Source organism: Orbicella franksi, chromosome 8 (assembly GCF_964199315.1).
Source record: "Orbicella franksi chromosome 8, jaOrbFran1.1, whole genome shotgun sequence".
NCBI lineage: Eukaryota > Metazoa > Cnidaria > Anthozoa > Scleractinia > Merulinidae > Orbicella > Orbicella franksi.
The window spans coordinates 4,993,325-5,011,603 of record NC_138152.1 but is presented as its reverse complement, the minus strand read 5'-3'; the positions used below and the strand labels follow the sequence as shown (position 1 = coordinate 5,011,603).

General features: G+C 38.9%; 2 protein-coding genes across 3 annotated transcripts; one reads left to right on the top strand and one right to left on the bottom strand.

Annotated features, from left to right (window-relative positions):
* The first annotated feature begins 13 nt into the window (after window positions 1-13).
* Window positions 14-4,826, top strand: LOC145494941 (enoyl-CoA hydratase EchA19-like). The gene is made up of 3 exons (XM_081474513.1): window positions 14-446; window positions 1,877-2,021; window positions 3,081-4,826. The coding sequence occupies exons 1-3, from the start codon at window positions 93-95 to the stop codon at window positions 3,467-3,469; spliced, it is 888 nt and encodes a 295-aa protein (XP_081330639.1). The 5' UTR covers window positions 14-92; the 3' UTR covers window positions 3,470-4,826.
* A 1,521-nt stretch (window positions 4,827-6,347) lies between these two features.
* LOC145494930 (uncharacterized) lies at window positions 6,348-17,633 on the bottom strand. Of its 2 annotated transcripts, none has more exons than XM_081474497.1 (8): window positions 17,211-17,633; window positions 14,523-14,626; window positions 12,998-13,099; window positions 12,550-12,674; window positions 10,878-11,052; window positions 10,305-10,411; window positions 9,708-9,821; window positions 6,348-8,422 (listed from the first exon to the last, which is right to left on the bottom strand). In XM_081474497.1, the coding sequence occupies exons 1-8, from the start codon at window positions 17,254-17,256 to the stop codon at window positions 6,946-6,948; spliced, it is 2,250 nt and encodes a 749-aa protein (XP_081330623.1). In that variant the 5' UTR covers window positions 17,257-17,633; the 3' UTR covers window positions 6,348-6,945. The 2 variants fall into 2 exon arrangements, with proteins under 2 accessions (XP_081330623.1, XP_081330625.1); XM_081474499.1 differs by having other exon boundaries at window positions 16,095-17,632.
* Between the last annotated feature and the right edge of the window lie 646 nt (window positions 17,634-18,279).

Below are 18,279 nucleotides of genomic sequence, written 5' to 3'. Positions count from 1 at the left end.
GATTGGATAACAGTTGCTCTTAGAAACTTACTCGTCCCAGGTTTGGGCCAAGTATTTTGAGGGTCTAAAGAGGGGCTGATCTTTGTTGCAAAATGGCGCTTTCTCTTTTTGCACGTCGAATTCGACCACAGGCTGTCAAGATTCCTTCTCTGGTAGCCTCTTCCAGAAGATTGAACAGCACTTTGGTGGAGACTGATCAAGATGGCAAAATATTTTTTGTTTCGATCGCACGGCCAGAGAAGCGCAACGCGGTCAATGCAAAAACCGCGGAGCTACTTGCAGAAGCGTTTCGCAATTTCGAGATCGACGATGAATGCGCGGTGGCCGTGTTATACGGGAAAGGAGATACGTTTTGTGCTGGATATGACTTGGAAGAATTATCTCAAAGGGGCCCAGATGAGTATCTTAAATCAATCGCACCACCTGGGGAAGGAGATGCACCCATGGTGAGATATTTTGCGTTGTTTATCTTGGAAATAGAACAAGAAAAACAAGTGTTTGCTCGAAATTAAATTAAGCTTTACTCACAGAAGGATTTCTCTATATTATGAAAAATGCTTTCGCTTTGGTATTTTCAGTTGGTTATGGCTGTGTTCTTATAATGTTTACGTGATCGCCATAGCGTGATCGTGTGCACGAGCTTTGCATAATCATATGTACGAACGTGCCATGTTGGCTCGGCGGGAAGCTTGAAACTAGCTAGTGTCGATTGATTGCTTGGTGTTTTCTGGTAAAAATCGGTTGTTTATTTCGCCATCTCGTGATCTCGTGCACGATGTACTGCAATTTGTGTGTTCCCAGTAAACTCCTGCAGCGAGAATAAATTACCTTGTATAAATATCACGTCGACGATTAGCGCGTCTAATGAGCTTGTTCGGTCGACTTCGCGCGAAAATCCATTTAAGCAATCAGGCTACTCTTAACTTTTCCAGTGTTGTGACTGAAAAATAACTTCATTTGTCTATTTTTCGGTAATTTGTGGGCATTCAGGTTGCAAAGGTGCGAGTCGCTCTGTACAACATGCGCACTACATGTAGTAATCTACAGAAAATCGAATTATTTCAGGTACATTTGATTGACCCATTTGTCACAGGTAATTTCAAGATATATAAACAATAGCCTCCAATTGGTACAAAAATGTGCTCGGATACTTGTCTGTGGGCATTATCTGTTCCGAGAAGCAAACAGTTTTCCAAGAGAGTAGCTCGAGGAAAATTGTGAGCTTTAAGGAACAGATAATGTCCAAGAACAAACATCCGTGCATATTGTGGCACCAAGTAGAGGCTATTGTGTTTAATGTTAAGTCTGCATATGAGCCAAGTAACCCACCAGGGCGGAGCTTATCCCGGTTTCTGTAGTATGAAGCAACTAGGAATATTTCTACTCCCCCCCCTCCCCCCTTGGATGGGATGCTAGTCCATCACAGGGTTACCCCCAGCGTTAAATTCGCTGGTACCCAGCGATGAAAGTCATCTGTCTTGGCAGCACATATTTTCTTGTGACCACCTTTACGCCAAATGTTGTTGTGAGTCGCTGTGTATGTCTATCTACAAATTCAAAATAGCTAAAAGGAACTGCATAATAAATTTAATACATTTTTGCATAGTTTTTTTGTTGTTGTTGTTCTTTGTGAAATGAAATGAAATGAAATGAAATGAAAATGAAAATGAAAAGACTTTATTTAATGAGGGTGACCTGTGACAGTAACTTAAGTTACTGATAAACTTGGGGCCCTCAGCTTAAAATAATTAGAATGCTAAAAATATATTATTTACAATAAAATGCTAAAATACGATATTATTTACAATAAAACTACTTAATTAAGTTACTATTAAAAATGGTTACAAATAATAAAATGAAAAGACTTTATTTGTAGGGCCCATCTCGACTTAAGCTCAGTAAACCAGTGATTGGTGCCATTGAAGGATATGCAGTTGCCGGAGGAATGGAGTTAGCTTTGATGTGTGACCTCAGGGTTGTTGCAGAAGATACAGTTATGGGAATATTTAACAGGAGATTTGGTAAAGTACTGGTGTCATTCCAGGGAGGGGAACTTCCATGTGGAAAGGTTGGGGATACTCTTTGTCTCCCTTAGGATGTTCAGGACAAAATATTTTTAGTGGTCAAGGTATCCTTTAGGGTTGCACCGGGAGCATTTCTCTGATGAGCATTTTTCTGATGAGCATTTCCGACCTTTTCTCCTGGGAGTTCTCCCCACCCCTCCCTAACCTCCCGAGTGACATTTCAGTGTTCAGCCATCTTGACCAAACAAGCTTGTGATTAAATAAGAGAGTTGTTATATGGCATAAAGAACATCATTTTCTTGAAGGATGGAAACGTGGGCAAGACACACCAGCCTGTCTGCTCGGTAGCCAATTGCAGACCAGGATTAGGTTCATCTTTCCTTCCCATTGAGCTAGCCATGTAAGAATAACCAGTCTTACTAACCAAACATGAGGGCTGTACTGGGGAATATTGGCCCGAGGTCTGTACAAAAATGATCGAGGGCCAATGTTCCCAGTGCGGCTCAAGTTAGTTAGGTTAGTGAGTAGCTTATCAATGCTCTGCTCCTTTTCTAAGAAGCAATTAACAGATTAAGCTTGGATTTACCTCAAGACTACCTTGCCATGTAATAAAAAGTATTATTATTTCATTTTTAAGAAGATTACGACATTTTTTAATTTATAAGACATGTTTCGATGTTGCTAACATCATCGTCAGTTACAGAATATTTGAAAAACTGTTAGGACTATATAAGAACTAGGCAAAACATGCATAATTGAGTCGTCTGACCATCTAAGGTCAAAATAACATGGAACATATATACAAGAGTGTGTTACACTGTTGTTTAGTCTTATAGCAGTTGTCTATAATAAATCTTTAGTACACTGGTATACAGACAATACCTGTGCAGACATCATAGTTTTCCTTGTACCATTTACTTCATTTCTGACAAATTTTAAGCAACATGTAAAATATCTGAGTGTTAACAATTAATATCTAAAATGGTGTATTTTATATAAATGTTATTATAAATTATATAAATGTCATCATCATCATCATTATTCATTTAACTTCAGGTGTTCCTCTTCTGGATGGCGGTACTGTAAGGTTGCCATACATTGTCGGCCTATCACGTGCATTAGACCTGATAATGACAGGCCGAGCAGTGGATGCTAAAGAAGCTTATAGCATGGGCTTAGTGAACAGAATTGTTCCTAAGGGAAAAGCAGTTGAAGAGGCTATCAAGCTTGCTAAACTAATTGCTCGTTTCCCAACAGAGGCGCTCACTGCTGAACGCAAGGCTGTGTTCTACTCTATGTTCAATGCAGAGTCTTTTAATGATGCCTTGACATACGAGCACGCAAAGGGAGTGAAGCTGAAAACCATGAAAGATGCCATTGAAGGGGCTAAGGATTTTTTAAAAGGAAAGGGACGTAAAGGGTCTTTTGAAGATTATCTTGATTAAAATCTTTCTGACCAAATTATAGATATTTACACAGACTGAGGGGTTGTTAATTACACTGCACCCTTGATTGTGTAGTTACTAGCACAAGTATGACGTGACATTTCAGTGTTTACAACCTTTAGTTAGGTGTGATAGGGGCTCCAAACGGTAAGACCCAAGACTTGCTAAGACAGCAAAATCCTTGTCTGAGCTTGAAAGACTTAATTAAAAGTTTTAGACTCTGGGATGGAAAGAAACATAAAGTCAAGACTGAGGGATTGTTAATTACACTGTGTCCTTGATTGTGTAGCTACTAGCACAAGTATGAGGTGACATTTCAGTGTGACTTGTTTACAACCTTTAGTAATTAGGTGTTATTAATGGGTTACAAATGGTAGTGTCCAAGACTTGCCAAGATGGTAAGATCCTTGTTTGAAATTCCAGGACTACGACTTAACACAGTTTAATCCCAGTAACAGAAAGAAAAACAAAAACGAGACTTTTGTGACTCATCACAAAGGACTGCGAGACATGTATGAGATTGGATCAAAAATTTTCAAAACCTGCAAGATTTTCTATACCATTTGTGGTGAACAGTAAATTCAAGATTTTGCAGGAGGTCAAGACTACCAAAAACATCTTTTCTGCAAACCTAAGAAATTAGTCTTTAAGAAGAACTGAAGACTTGCAAATGTGGTTTTGTGAAAGAAAAAAAAACAAAAAAAAAACAAAAAAAACCCTGTAAGAATGCAACAGTAAGAACCGTGAAAGTAAACTAAAATTCTGTAGGCTTTTTTTTCGTATTCCCCCTACGGTCAATATTTCTTATCAAATTGGTTGACAATTGGCTGCCAAAGTTGACTGTTGATTGTTACTAATAATTATATTGAAAAAATATTATTTTAATGACATTACTAATTAAAATCAGAAATTATATTGCAGTATTTTTCACTTCATTGTTACATGAAGCTTAAGGAAGCTTAAAACCATACCGTAATAAAGATAAGTACAAAGTTAATGTAATAAAAAGTTTACTGTGTAAAATAACTGTAGTATTGCTTCATACGTAGTATGTAACATGGAATTACGATCTAGCGAACATCAGTACCATTCTTAGCAATAGAGCAATAGCTACTATTATTAACGCCTTTTCAAGTTACCAGCATTAGCTTTCCCCTTCACTTCCATGGCAGTTATATGTTTGTTTTTCTTGATGTGTTGATAATCTCGTAATTTATGTATTTATAATTATCTTGTACAGGCTCTCGATTGGCCTCTAGTCCTATCGTAGTTTATTTTGAAGATTGTAATTATAGAATGAATCATTTTCCATGCTGTTCAGTGTGTGTGTAGGATTGAAATAAACTGCCTGATCCCAAACACGTGGTTCGAGGATGAGTTCCTGTGATACATACTACTTCCACAACAGTCGCTATATGTAACATGCGATATTCGTTAGATTTAGAACAATTAAGATTACAGAAAATGGATATCAGAGGATGTGCTCTAGTGATGGTTTGGAGATCAGGTGCTTTTCCCTTGTCTACTCTCAGAGAGTTCACACGTATTTTATCGCGCTCCGCTATTTTGTGTTTTAGTCGGTTTTCAATTCGTTAACAATGGCTCTTGCAAACAAGAATTCATCATCAATTGCATCTTTGGCTAGTCGACTCAACTACTTGGACACAAAGGATCAATTCAATTCAGTGGTATGGGGAATTTAAAGATTTGATATGTCTGGTCAAGACATCACTCGAGTTTACGAGAAGATCCAGGCAATAAAATGTTCTACTACAATAGGTATTATGAAGTTACAGTCCACTGTGATATTTAACTTAACCAGAGAACGGCATTTGTGAATGAACGCTAGTAGATTTATACTAATGGCTGATAGTAGATGAGTAGCTCAGCCAATCAGGTTGCAGCACTTGCATTAGTAGACTAGTAGAGTCCCACTAATCGTTGTTAGTATAAATCTACTAGCGTACTATCATGAACGCCGTTCTCTGATTGGCTGCGCTACTCACTATCTATTCTGTGATAGTAGCGTAGCAGTGTCCCCTTGTTATCAATAACGGCCGCTTCTTTGCGTTTTCGAGGTGTCTGTGAAGAGGATTTAGACAAAGTTTTGAATGACTAGTAGATTTATACTAAAACAACCAGATTATTCGCTCTCGATTTCTATACGTGATAGTTGACTCGGGCTGCGCCCCGCGATAAAAATCTTGAGCTCATAATCTAATTGTTTATTAGAATGCAGTGACTGTCAGTTGTCAACGAAATGGTGGCGTTTTCCGACTTGTCCGTCAGTCTTGTGTGAAAGGATTTCTCCAGCCAACTGTGAAATGATGAGGATGAAATAAAAATATACAGAGAGAATAATCACTGAGGCTTTCTTTTTATGTATGAAACCTTTGATATCTCTTTCCCAAAGCTTTGAAACCTGAGGTAAACATCAAAATATCAATTCTCATAATTGCGTGGCATAACTTTCCTAACGATCAGTTCTGACAATTAGAAAGTACATCAAGACAATATAAGCTCCAATATATTGAGCCGTGTCATTATTCTCATTATTTTAATAACAACATGAAAATCTATTAAAATTGTAAGGTGTTAATCACTTGTTAAAAAAAGTTCACAAAGACGAACTCAAGCTATTATAAGCCAGGTTAACTGGTGTAATTCTTAAAGGACCTAGTCAGTCTTCGCCATTTTTGATGTTATCGAAATTATTGATATTGCATGGTGAAGCGAAATCTTGTTGTTTCACTGTGAGTTGTGTTCCTGAAAGTATGTTTAATTATATTTAGTAGTTTCACAGTGACTTCCTTCGTTTCGGCATGCTCCGAATAAAATATAATAGCTAAACTCTCGCATGTAAACAAAGACAAAGGTGTAGCTGACTAGGGTCCTTTAATCTAAGTTGTAAAACATAGTATGTACAATTGCAGATTCAAACTAATATAAAAATAATCATAATGGTATAAAACGTTTGTTATAACTAACACTTACAGACACCTGCTGGCTCACAGCCCCAAGAAACAAGCAGCAAGCTAAAACATATTTCACACAAAACGTTACAAAGATCTGGAAAGTTAATCTGGAAAGTTAATACTGGAAAAGATAAAAAGTCAATCACCATTATGTGAATCAGTCGGATCGAACTGAGCCATCAAGCTATGTAATAGTGTGAATTTCACAGCCAGCTGCCGAAGTTGCTTACACAGTAAGAACACAAGGTGGAAGGAATGAGTGAACGTTTTTCACAATAGGCCACTTCCGAGTTGCCTTTTACCTGTGTCAAAACGAGGCTTCGTGCTAAACCAGTCATATGAAAATGTGTAGCCCCTACAGGTTTTATTTTTCATGCAAATCAACCTCATTTTCTTATGAAAGATTTTGCACGAAGACTAGTTTTGAAACAACGGCACAAGGTAACTCGGAAATGATACTAGTATATTAGGATATTCTTCTAATTGCAATTCTAACCATCATTACCTAAAACAGTTGTGAGTGACAGCCACGTTATTTTCACGAAGAGAACGGAACTCTCTCACTGACCTCTCCAGGTAATTGCCAGGCTTCTTGCTGCGCAAGCTAAGTTTTTTGTTCGGATCAGACGAAGAAACTGGTGTCTTGCCTTTTGGAAAAAGGCTTTGCGTAGTTGTTGTCTCCGTGGTTGACAGTTGTTTTTCTCTTCTGGAAGACGGTTTAAAAGGCAAAGTGTTGGTCCCAACGGAACATACCCGTGCTTTCTCCTCCTTATCCGACCCTGCGGATGCTTGATCCGAGAGGGAATTTTGTTCCATGACTAGACTAGATTTTTCTTTAAAATGATCACAAATAGTACCACTTGTGCTACTGACGGTTGTGATTTGTAAATCCCTGGTCTTAACGCTTGTTGAAAACTGATGGAAATCACAGTAAATTTTCGGATTGCAGCATTCAAGGAAACACTTCATACCAAACTTGTCATTGCCAACGGGACAGGGCTTCTTCACGACGTTCGTAATAATGCAGGAATCGTCATCACTGTCAACACCATTTTGCTTGCTGTCTGAAACTGGCAAATTGACTTCTGATCCTGGCTCTGTACCTCCTTCGACCTTGACAGAAAAAGCACTTGAATCTGCCTCTACAACATCTATGCCTCTCTTTTCTGTTGTCGTAGATAGATCTTGTTTTCGTTCGCTAGGGCTTTCACTACTTGCCACACTAACTGACGTTTCAGAGCTGGTATACTTTTCTGATTTGATCTTTTTCTCACGTTTAGCAATGGGTCTTCTTTTCAAGTCCAGCAGCTCTGGTTTTCTCTCGGTCTTAATCAGCTCTACGCTGGCTTCTGATGCTGTATCCGAGTCTATGGAAATTGTTTCACTTTCCTTCAAACTTGTACTTGTCCGTGTCCATTGCTTTATGTCACCAGATCCTTGACTTGTAACTGCAACTCCACTAAAAATAGTGTCAGATATGGCAAATAGCAACTGAGGTGTCATATCTTTAAATTGAGTACCACTACAGGTTGGAGTATCTAGTGATGTTTTTGAGTGGCCTTCTTTGTTACTGCCGGAACTTGGAGATTTACCACCAGTGCACTCCAGGGAAAGTCGGCGACGTTTCCTCATGGGTGATGCCCCCTCTTTAACAAGCTTCTCAACACTGCCCTCACCCCTAAGGGTGTGTCTTGTACCAACTGCATCGCAGTCCCTGACTGTCTCATAAGAAATTTCATCATCGGACACAGAACACACATTGACATCAAGGTCCTCAGCCGATGAGCTCTCGTCATCATCATCAATGCAGGAAAGATCCATCGAGCGATCACCGATCTTTCTCTGTCGGGTACAGGAGAAGGGATTAATGTCTCCACATACGTCACAGTACCACTCTCCTGGTGATCTCCTCCAGTGTTGGCATTTCACGTGTGTTCCAGCCTGGCCACAGATGTCGCATAAACGTATATGCCATTCTCTGAAACGAGAAAAAGTTAAAGTCTGTATATGAGCCAAGTGGCCCATCAGGCCAGCGCTTATCTCCAGTTTTAACCCTTTGAATGCCAAATTTCGCCAAAAAAAATACCGTTTTTAACCGTTTAGTCAGGTTTTTTGGCCGCCATGACGCTAAATAAGCCTAAGTTTTGCTAAGCGAGCTTTTATTACCAAAAGGAGAGATTTTTCGAGGATTAAGTACAAAATTGAACAATATTTCAATTCTGGGCATGCGCATAAGCCAAAATTTGGACTTCTTAAAGTTTTTTTGGCCATTACCCGTTCTAAATTTTGTTTGTTGCCCCTTTCCTTTCTCTTTTTTCTCGGCCCTTTCACTCTGGCTACCTTTTGCGTTGCATGTTCTTTCTGGCTGCCGCTGGCTGCCGCGAGTTGGATGTTAATTACTGGCAAAGCCTAGAAATGGACCTTGATCAATCATAGGCGTAGTGGACCATTTTACCACCGTTTTTGCACCAAAACTGATAACGTTGTTTTTCGATTTGCGACGTCGGAATGTCGTCGAGATCTAAACCTGACCATTGTAGGGAAAGGCCTAGCCCAGTACTACTATCTACTTATCAAGAATATCTGATGACATTTAAATTGATGTCGTCACAAGTGGTACAAAGAGCGCGACCATTAATTACATATATATGCGTAATTGGTATTCAAAGGGTCAATAGCATGAAGTGACTAAGAGTATTTCTACTCCCTCCTGGATGGGATGCTAGTCCATCTCAGGGTTACCCAAAGCAATAAATTCGCCCCATACCCATTTTTATACCTGGGTGGAGAGAGGCACTTGTGAGAGTAAAGTGTCTTGCCCAAGAATACAACATGATGTCCCCAGCCAGGACTCGAACCCGTACCGCTCAGTCCTGAGGTGAGTGCACTAACCTTGACGCCACCATGCCTCCCTTTGAATGAGAGGATCAAGGAAAACATTGGCCAAAACTTACAGTTTACAGAGGCCTCACTTCCAGCTGGCAGACCAAGCTTTGATTCAAAGGAACTCTACCAAAGTTGTCCAGTACTGTTTACTTGGCTCATATGAAGAGGCTCTAAGAGTCAGCCCAGGCCTTAAGCCAAATGGGTGTCCAAGCATCCTGTGGACGGCCACTTTTTAAAGAAAATTGTTTTATTTTTCATGTTGCCTTATAAATTGTTCATTTGAGCAGGCTCTATAGCACATTTTGGACGCCCACTTTTCAAATCCTGGCAGAAAACCTGAGTCAACCACACAATTATTAATATTCAAGTAACTATACCCAGAAGTTTCATTATGTTCCCTGCCATTTGGACAGATGCACCTCTTTGCATCACAGCGACTGTACTGTAAATGAAGGTCCGCAAATGCATCGCCTTTCTCCCAACTGGCATCTCTGCAAACAAGTTTAATGAAACATTCATCAAATGAACACCAGTGATGCAGCAGAAAAAAATACCTATTTCCAGGATATTAGAAAACAGCCCAAAGAAAGTTCGCACGCTAATTCTAATAACGATTTCCTCGTGCTACTTTATTTCAATTAGAAATCTAAGTCAGAGCTTAGGCCAAGTTGAGCCAAACAGAGAAAGTGTATACTGGTTTTTTATGCCGAAAGCAACTGAAGGATACAGATGATTCCTCAGGGGTGTTACCCTTACTCACTTGACTCAGTGATTTTAATTTGAAAATACACTGGAATCTCAATTTTTTGAAACCTCCTTGGGGAGTGGAAATTGTTTTGAAAAATCCATAGGTCCAAAACATTGAGGGTAAATTAACCCCTAATACTTTTGCAAGGGGAGCAAAAGTTGCTTTGAGTATTTGGGAGGTTTGAAATTTAATTGGGATTCCACTGTATGCACATCTTTCACTCAACTGTTCTGGAATGAAGATGCCCATTCGCTTCATTTCCTCTTGAAATTCATCCATGTTTTTACAAATTGGACAACGGAAATAATACAAGCCACTTGACTGTGCATGTTTCTGTAATTATAAAATAAATTGAACAGATTTTTGAATAAACATTGTGTGGTTACAGAAAATACACATACCCACCCCAAGGAGGGTTATTGAAAATTCCGAGGGGGCGGGGGACAGAGTGTGAAAGAGCCAAAATTGTTAATTAAAGGACAGTATGAACCAGGAATGTTAAATTTCCAGAGGGATGGGAAGCTTCAAACAAAAAAAATCCTCATTAATAATAATTATTACCACAAGTTTACAAGTATAATTAATTATTATAACTACAATAATTCTAATTGTTTAAATTAATCTTTAGGTTGTCCTAGCATTTACAAATGTCTGTAACTAATATAATCTTGACAATATTGAAGACACTTATTCAACCCTTCACAATATTGTAAATGCTTAATATTGTAAGAATGTAAAAACCAAAAATTCCAACCTAGGTGAAGAGAAAATAGTGCTTCAGAAAAGAAATCCTTGTTACCTGAAGGCAACTGCTGTGGAACCAGGTCTTTTTACAGCAGGGTGTTACAAGTGGAATATCATTGACTGGCGTCTTACTGTTCCATTCTATTTTGCAGAAGCAGATTGGACAAGTTTGGTTTGAATTTAACTCCAACTTTACTCCCTGGGTGGGACGATGCACCAGGCAAAAAGAACTGCAATAATGCAAGGAAAGAATCATTAGTGTAGTTGGCTGTTGGTTTAACTTCAGAGATGAGGAAGAAACATTGTCATAACATTGTCTGGCTGTTAACGCTCAACAGTGATTTATCTAACAATTATTAGTGTCATCGACATTTTACTCAAACATGTTCATGAAATCAAATGAGATTATCAATAAATCATTGCTGTCAGCCAGTGGGTGATTGCTGGATGCATGTGTATTTCAGTCATTGCCAGATAGATTTGCCCCCACTCCTGATTTTACCTTGAGTAGCTAGGCTGCTTTATGCCTGTGGGTCTCCCCTCCCCCCCCCCCCCCCCCCGCCCACCTGCCTCTTGGTTCCTGGAAGGTCACATGTTCAGGTAAGTTCTCTATCTTCCTTTTTCTCCACTGAAAGATCAGCAGGGGGAGGAAACCTGTCAGTGGTTGCCATGTTTACCTCCTTTATTTGCATTTTGCAACATTCTAAATTGACTGCGTTGAAAGTGCCCTTGTTACAGGTATACCATAAGTGACTTTTGGAAAACGTTGAGGTAACCGCATTGAAATTCCTGCCACCAATTCATACAGTTTACTCTTGTCCTCATTATTGTCTGAAAAGAACTAGTTAAGTAATCACTTTTTGAGACAATAACTAAAACCAGAGTAAGCTGTGAAAATTGCTGGTAGGTATTTCAATGCTCATCACCTCAAAATTATCGACAAGTTAAACATGTATCACTGAGGATCAAAGATTTTTAAAAGCCTTTGCAGATGTGCCGTTGATTTAGACAGTTATTGTGTAGTAATTGGCATGCTCAATCTGATTGGAATCATGTTCAAGATTGGTCTGTACACTCAAATTTCACACTGACCAAGATAAGGCATTTGGCAGGAAAAACACTGTAAAATTCTGATAATTTAATAGTCCCCCCAAAAATTAATAAGCCACATTAATCTTAGAGTCAAAAATCCTTCAAATAATCAGTCTTCCTAAATATACGTCTGCATTCAACTCCGCAGACTGCAAGAACAATAAAATTTGTTCAAACACAATGCCTTTAATTGCAGGGACTGCACACGTCTATATTTTTACAAGCTGACACAGTTTATCAAAAACTTTTTATGTTCATCTGATGATGATTGTCGTCTAACTTGAAAAGCAGTAGTAAAAAGTCTGCATACGAGCCATGTGGCCCATCTAAGAGTAAACTACAGAATTTCTACTCCCCACTGGATGGTATGCTAGTCCATCACAAGGTTACCCCGTAGCATTGAAATCGCAGGTACCCATTTATACACCTGGGTGGAGAGAGGCACTGTGAAAGTTCAGTGTCTTGCCCAAGAACACAACAGAATGCCCCTGGCCAGAGCTCAAACCTGGACTGCTCAATCTGGAGACGAGTGCACTAACCATGAGGCCACTGCGCCTCTCACCAAAATGCAGTAGCATGGAGGTGTAATTGTAAGGAGAATTTTCATGTTGATACAGTCAAGAGCTTGTACTTACTTGAAGCTATCAAAGAACTGAAATAAGCCTCCTTTTTGTCTTCCACATTTGTAGTGAAAAGTTTGGGGACATCCTTTATCACAACAGCCAATTGTTGCACCAGGCTTTCTGCAGAAATTGCATCTCTACCAAAAATATAATGAACATACAAACTGTCAAGTCAGAAGACCTAGGGCCAAAATTCTCCCATGATGGCCCTTGTGCCTTGTTAATTTTTAACACGTCATCTTTTTTATTTTGTAAATATTTATACGAGGCCGGAGGGCCACTGGTTTTTCAGTTATTACTTTTGTGTGCTACTGTCAGTAAATAAAGTTGATGATGATGATGATGATTATTATTACTATTATTACTATTATCATCATCATCATCATTATTAATAAGATACTTATAACACTATATACTGATAGTAAGGAAGACTTCAATAACAGTAACTAATTTGACTGACCAGTCTTCTTGATCTTGATATTTCCTTTTTGATGTCGTTAATTAAAAATCCATCAAATCCTTCATCATCTTCCCCTTTCTGAGCTAACCCTGAGGCAAAAAACTAAAACAAGACAGCTTCATCAACACTGACCCTTGCTGGGTAAAGTCTGCATATGAGCCAAGTGGCCCATCAGGCCGGTGCTTATCCCTGTTTCTGTAGCATGACGCGACTCTAGAGGAGTATTTCTAATCTTCCCTGGATGGGATGCTAGTCCTTCACAAGGTTACCGCCAGCATTAAATTCACCAGTACCCATTTATACACCTGGGTGCAGAGAGGCAATATGAGAGTTAAGTGACTTGCCCAAGAACTTAACATAATGTCCCCAGCCAGGGCTTGGACCTGGACCACTCAATCCAGTCACGTGCACTAACCATGAGGTCACCACACCTCCCTTCCACTGAACCTACATGCAGCTAAATAGAGCAGAATAAAATCAGCAGGGGATTCATTACGCACTGTACACCAGGCAAACTGACCGGCTGTGAGGATGAATTTACCTAGACCTAGTTTGACCATCTAGAGGAAAGCTTTTCTTATGAAGAAGTTCAGTTCAAAAAGTTTTGGTGCAGAAATTCTGGCCCGGATTGTACATTTGATGCCACACTATGGATTAATATGCACTACAGGGTAAATAAGCCAAACAAAATTTGTTTTGATAGTTAACACTCATGTGTACACTTTACATCCTGGGTAGTGATTAAATTAACTGTGCATAGCATCAGACAGCCTTTGAGCAACAGGTCCACATGGCTTGAAAAAACCTGAATTCCAGCTTGCCCTTGGGACAAGTATCTCTCAGATTTTGCTTGTCCTGGGCAAGTCTTAGTTTGCTCTTTTAATGATTTAGTTGACAGATGACTTGCCCAATCCCTTGCCCATTGGGCAAGTGAGAATGAAAAGTTACTTGCCCAAAAGGAAAATCTACTCGTCCCAGATGACCATATGGCACTTTTTTTGAACCCTGGTCCAGAGGCGAAGTATACTCTCTCTGTTAGTTAACATATATAATGAAGGTAGAGTGGGAGTCATGTAAGGTGTTGGCCTACATGTACCGGTTAGCACACTTGGGCAGGTTGTTCAAAGCCCGAGCTAACCCAGGATTAGTGAGAATTTTGATTTCAGTTTTGTTAATTCTCGGTAAGTTTGTCATTTTATATTGTATGTCCTTCTGTTTTGAGTTTAAAAAATTTCAAACTTTACAAAACATAAGCAGTGAGAAACATTTTTATACAAGAAAAAGTAATACTTTCGTTATTGTGGATTAGCATTAACTAACTTTTGAACAACCCGGCCCTGGACTCTGGGGTCATTGCACTGTTTCCTCAGTGCCTTTCCTCTCCCATTTTCTTCTCATTCTCAATGGTTCTCATATCTTCAGGAACTCCAAGATGTCTGGGTTACATAGGATTTTTTGGTTAATTTCATTCTTCCAAGGCTAAAGAAAGAATTATTATTAATAGTGTATTGTTATGACCTCTTACCATGCAATACTGGTGCACTGAAAAACCACTGCTTTCATCCACAAAAAATTTCCCAAACAATTCTTCATCTGGCCCTTCTTGGCAGAGCTTGCAAACATTTCGATCTGTTTAGGAATCAAAATACTCATAAGTACAGTAAATCTCACAGTAATTTAAGGCTTCTGTAGGATTTAGACCAAGTTTTTCCTTGTCAATTTATGTACAGGTCAAGTTAAGCCTCAATTTTTCAAATTCGTTTGCAATCTGTGTCAATCTTCTCCATCCTTAGCCATCCTTGTTCCTTTATGGTTTATCACTATCTCTTTGGTGTTTTTCTATCTTATTGAACTGTTACTTTCAGGTTTCCTGCCATTGAAAGGCAATTTTGTATGTGGCCAAAATAACTCAAAATACAGTGACTGAGCTCCTTTAAATTTGCAGGTTAAAATGAAGATCCATATATTACAGTATGGAACAAGAAAATGAAGTTAATCCCTCCCTCTCTTTCCACTGTTTCATCAGTGTGATGGGTGTCTGTTTTCTCCCCTCTGCACAGGGATCCAAGACTGGGTTGTCAGGATTTGTCACCCATAGGAGCAGTCTTCAATGATGAATACCTCAGGGCTCTCACCAACAGATAATTTTTTTCAGGCCTAAAATTTTACTGCTGCTTAAGTTGTGTTTATAACTGCAATGATCAATGATGTCTTCACATCTTTCTCTGCAGTTCACATGTATGATATTTCATATGTTCATTTGCATCCTTCATCATTTACAGGTATTTGTTTCATACTTACTGAGATTTTCAGATAGAATCAATCACATGAAAAACTCATATGGAAATTTCTTCATCCAATCACAATCGCGAAACGACTTTCTCAGATGTGGAAAAAGTGTTTAATCCAATCAGAAATCAGCTATCAAAATGAATCAGTCAGTTCTCAATGCGTTCATGTTGTTGTTGGCACCTTTTGAATCTTCATTCACAGAAGTTCGTAGAGTTTCCACAAGTTTACTCCAGTTTTCTCTACAAACCACAGACAATGGCAGAAAGTTCAAACAGGTTTATTGCTTCAGATAAACCCATCAAAAAGAACATCCAGGAACAACAGAACAAAAAGACTCAAGGTCCTCAAACAGAAGGAAGAGGCAAGAAAAGTTTTAAAGAAGGCAAATATGTTGTAAGCATTATCGACGACAAAGAGTTTTACCAAGCAAGGAAATGTCTGGAAGCTTGAAGCAAACGACTTAAAAAAAAGCAAGGCAAGGGAAGCAAATCAAACGCAGTTGAAGCGTTGACTGATGACGAGGTAAACATTCTGTACAAAAAATATTTACACTAGGTTTTTGAAGAAGTGACAAAGTGCTTGCACTCAGATGGAAAAGAAACATAACTTGACATTTGTTCCGCCAAATGAACGGTGAAAATCTGGTTGAGGGTGAAAATCTTAGTAAGTATCGAATAAACAAATTACAGCATGGAAAGTGCTTTGTACGGTATTTACGCACTCGTTGTTTTTGTATCAGAAAACTTGTGCATAAATACTGTACGCACGCACTTTCCATGAATTAATATATATATTACGAACTCACAAAGTGACCAGCTCCCAGTTGGCTTGATACAATATACCTCAGTTGGATGTGCACTGCACCAGTATCACAGAGTTCATGGGTTCATATCCCATTCAAGCCTGAATTTTTTTCGGGCTTTAATTTCACAGCTACCATAAGTAGTGTTTATAACTGCGATGATCATTGATGTCTTCTAACATGGTACTGTTGAACACCTCTTAGGCAGCCACCCTTGGAGAAATGGGAGGTGGCCCTTTAATAGGGGTTTTTAGAAAACAGTCCTAAGCAAATACGCATGCTGATTGGATAAAAATTGTGTTTCTATAACTCAATAGAAACACAGAACTAGCACGAGCTGTTGACGTAATGATGGCGCAAGGAAAGAGAATTTACACTTTGATGATCAAAGTTAACAAGTTGTTTTCCCTTTTTTTGTCGCCGTGTTTTCTAAAAGAAATAGAAAACATGTTCTCTGTGTTTCTATCGAGTTATAGAAATAACTCATAAAAGTTTGGGAGAACTCAAAAAAGCTGTGGAAACACTCGCCTGTGGCTTGTGTTCCCACAGCATTTCTCGTTCTCCCAAACTTCTACTCATGTTTCTATAACTCGATACATGTAGAAACACGGTACATGTTTTCTATTTCTTAAATGTACTTTGATAAATGTGTTCAAAGTTGTTTTCAGTTGCCAGCCACTTCACAGAGCTGGCCGCTTACTTCAGGGCTCACCTCATAAAAATTTAAATCACCATAATAAAATTTTTCAGTTCTTTTACTGTGTAACTTGCCACTCATTTCAATTACTTTGCGCTGATTTACAACATATGATCAGATTTGCGATTTGGTCCCGTTAACGTTATCCCACAGCCGGGTCACGAATTTGAATCAGTCATGTACATCTACACGAAGAGACTGGAAAATCTCCGTAGCAAGATCTTTTTAACATTCGAAAAAGATTTTAACCCATATTATCAGATAAGGAGGTTAGACGATTCCTGAAGCAAACGCAAAAAGAAAGCTCAAACCTGCATAAATCAAGCTTCCGTTCATTGAAGGTGATCTTAATGTCAGCGTGTAAAGTGCGATCGATTTCGTGAAACATTTCGCCTCTTTGCTTAATTAATCAAATGCCTTACCTTCTATCGCATGTCCTTTTAATCGTTTACGAGGACGTCGATACATTCTTGTGAATAACTAACTACAAACAGAACTCATTCCACAGTGCAAATTTAATGGCGGTGCAAGAACTCCCTTCATGTTTCATGCATTCAAATGCAACGGCTTTTTTTCGCCCCAGGCCTCCGCTACTAACAACTGTATAGCCACATCTGCGTGCAAACAATTCAAATCGAAGTGGCTTTGAGCCTCTTAAATTGGAATATGGATCGTCGGTAAGCAGTGGCAATTTTGATGCCACTTAACCTAAAGCAAAGAGCGAAGAGCGGAGAGCGAAAAGTAATTTTCAATTTTTTTTTCTCTTGTGTTAGATTTAGCTTCCCAGGTTATTTTTTTCTCGGCAGTGGTAGTGTGCATAAATCTTTTTTTGGACAAGTATGCTTGCAGGATATTTCTTCAAAATCCCCCCCCCCCCCCCCACCGGCCTTAAAAGTCGCTTATTAAAGGTCAAATGGTCTATCCGAAACAAAGTCGTATCCAACAGTGGGCTCATAGAATAATTGTTAACCAATCGTCTAGGAATAAGAAGTCTAGGATAAATTATTTCGCCAGCAACCATAAAACTGGTGGTTACAGGAGACAAAAGGAATTATTACCAGTGAATTATAAAGAGGGTCTCAATGGGGTGGTGACTTGAACGGTAAACAGAAACGTTAGAAATTAAATATCACTGTTTAAAAGGGACACTGTCACCGTTTTTAACATGATTTTGGGAATCTCAAAAGCATATCGATCCTTGGAAGCTGAACAATAATGGTTTTATTTTGTAGAGCAGTACTCGACAAATGATTAAACCCATTAGGAAGTGAGGATGGCTAACCATGGCGAGGATGGAAACGGATTACGATATGGATTTTTGAAAAAGCGTCAGGAAATTGCTTTAAATCATTTAGTTAGGGCTAATTAAGTTCTTATCACATAAATTTAGGGACGATTTCGTGAATTTATAACAGTTTTAAGCAAATATATCGTGAAAGTGTCCCTTTAAAAAGTTCAAAACTAACTTTCATTGTTCAAAAAAGTTAAAAA

Coding starts and splice junctions, on each gene's coding strand:
- LOC145494930 (XM_081474497.1), bottom strand. CDS start 17,256: ATGTATCGACGTCCTCGTAAACGATTAAAAGGACATGCGATAGAAG. Junction 14,627..17,210: donor AAAAGGACATGCGATAGAAG/GTAAGGCATTTG, acceptor ATTCCTAAACAG/ATCGAAATGTTTGCAAGCTC. Junction 9,822..10,304: donor GGCATCTTCATTCCAGAACA/GTTGAGTGAAAG, acceptor ACTTGTTTGCAG/AGATGCCAGTTGGGAGAAAG.
- LOC145494941 (XM_081474513.1), top strand. CDS start 93: ATGGCGCTTTCTCTTTTTGCACGTCGAATTCGACCACAGGCTGTCAAG. Junction 447..1,876: donor GGGAAGGAGATGCACCCATG/GTGAGATATTTT, acceptor CTTTATTTGTAG/GGCCCATCTCGACTTAAGCT. Junction 2,022..3,080: donor AATATTTAACAGGAGATTTG/GTAAAGTACTGG, acceptor ATTTAACTTCAG/GTGTTCCTCTTCTGGATGGC.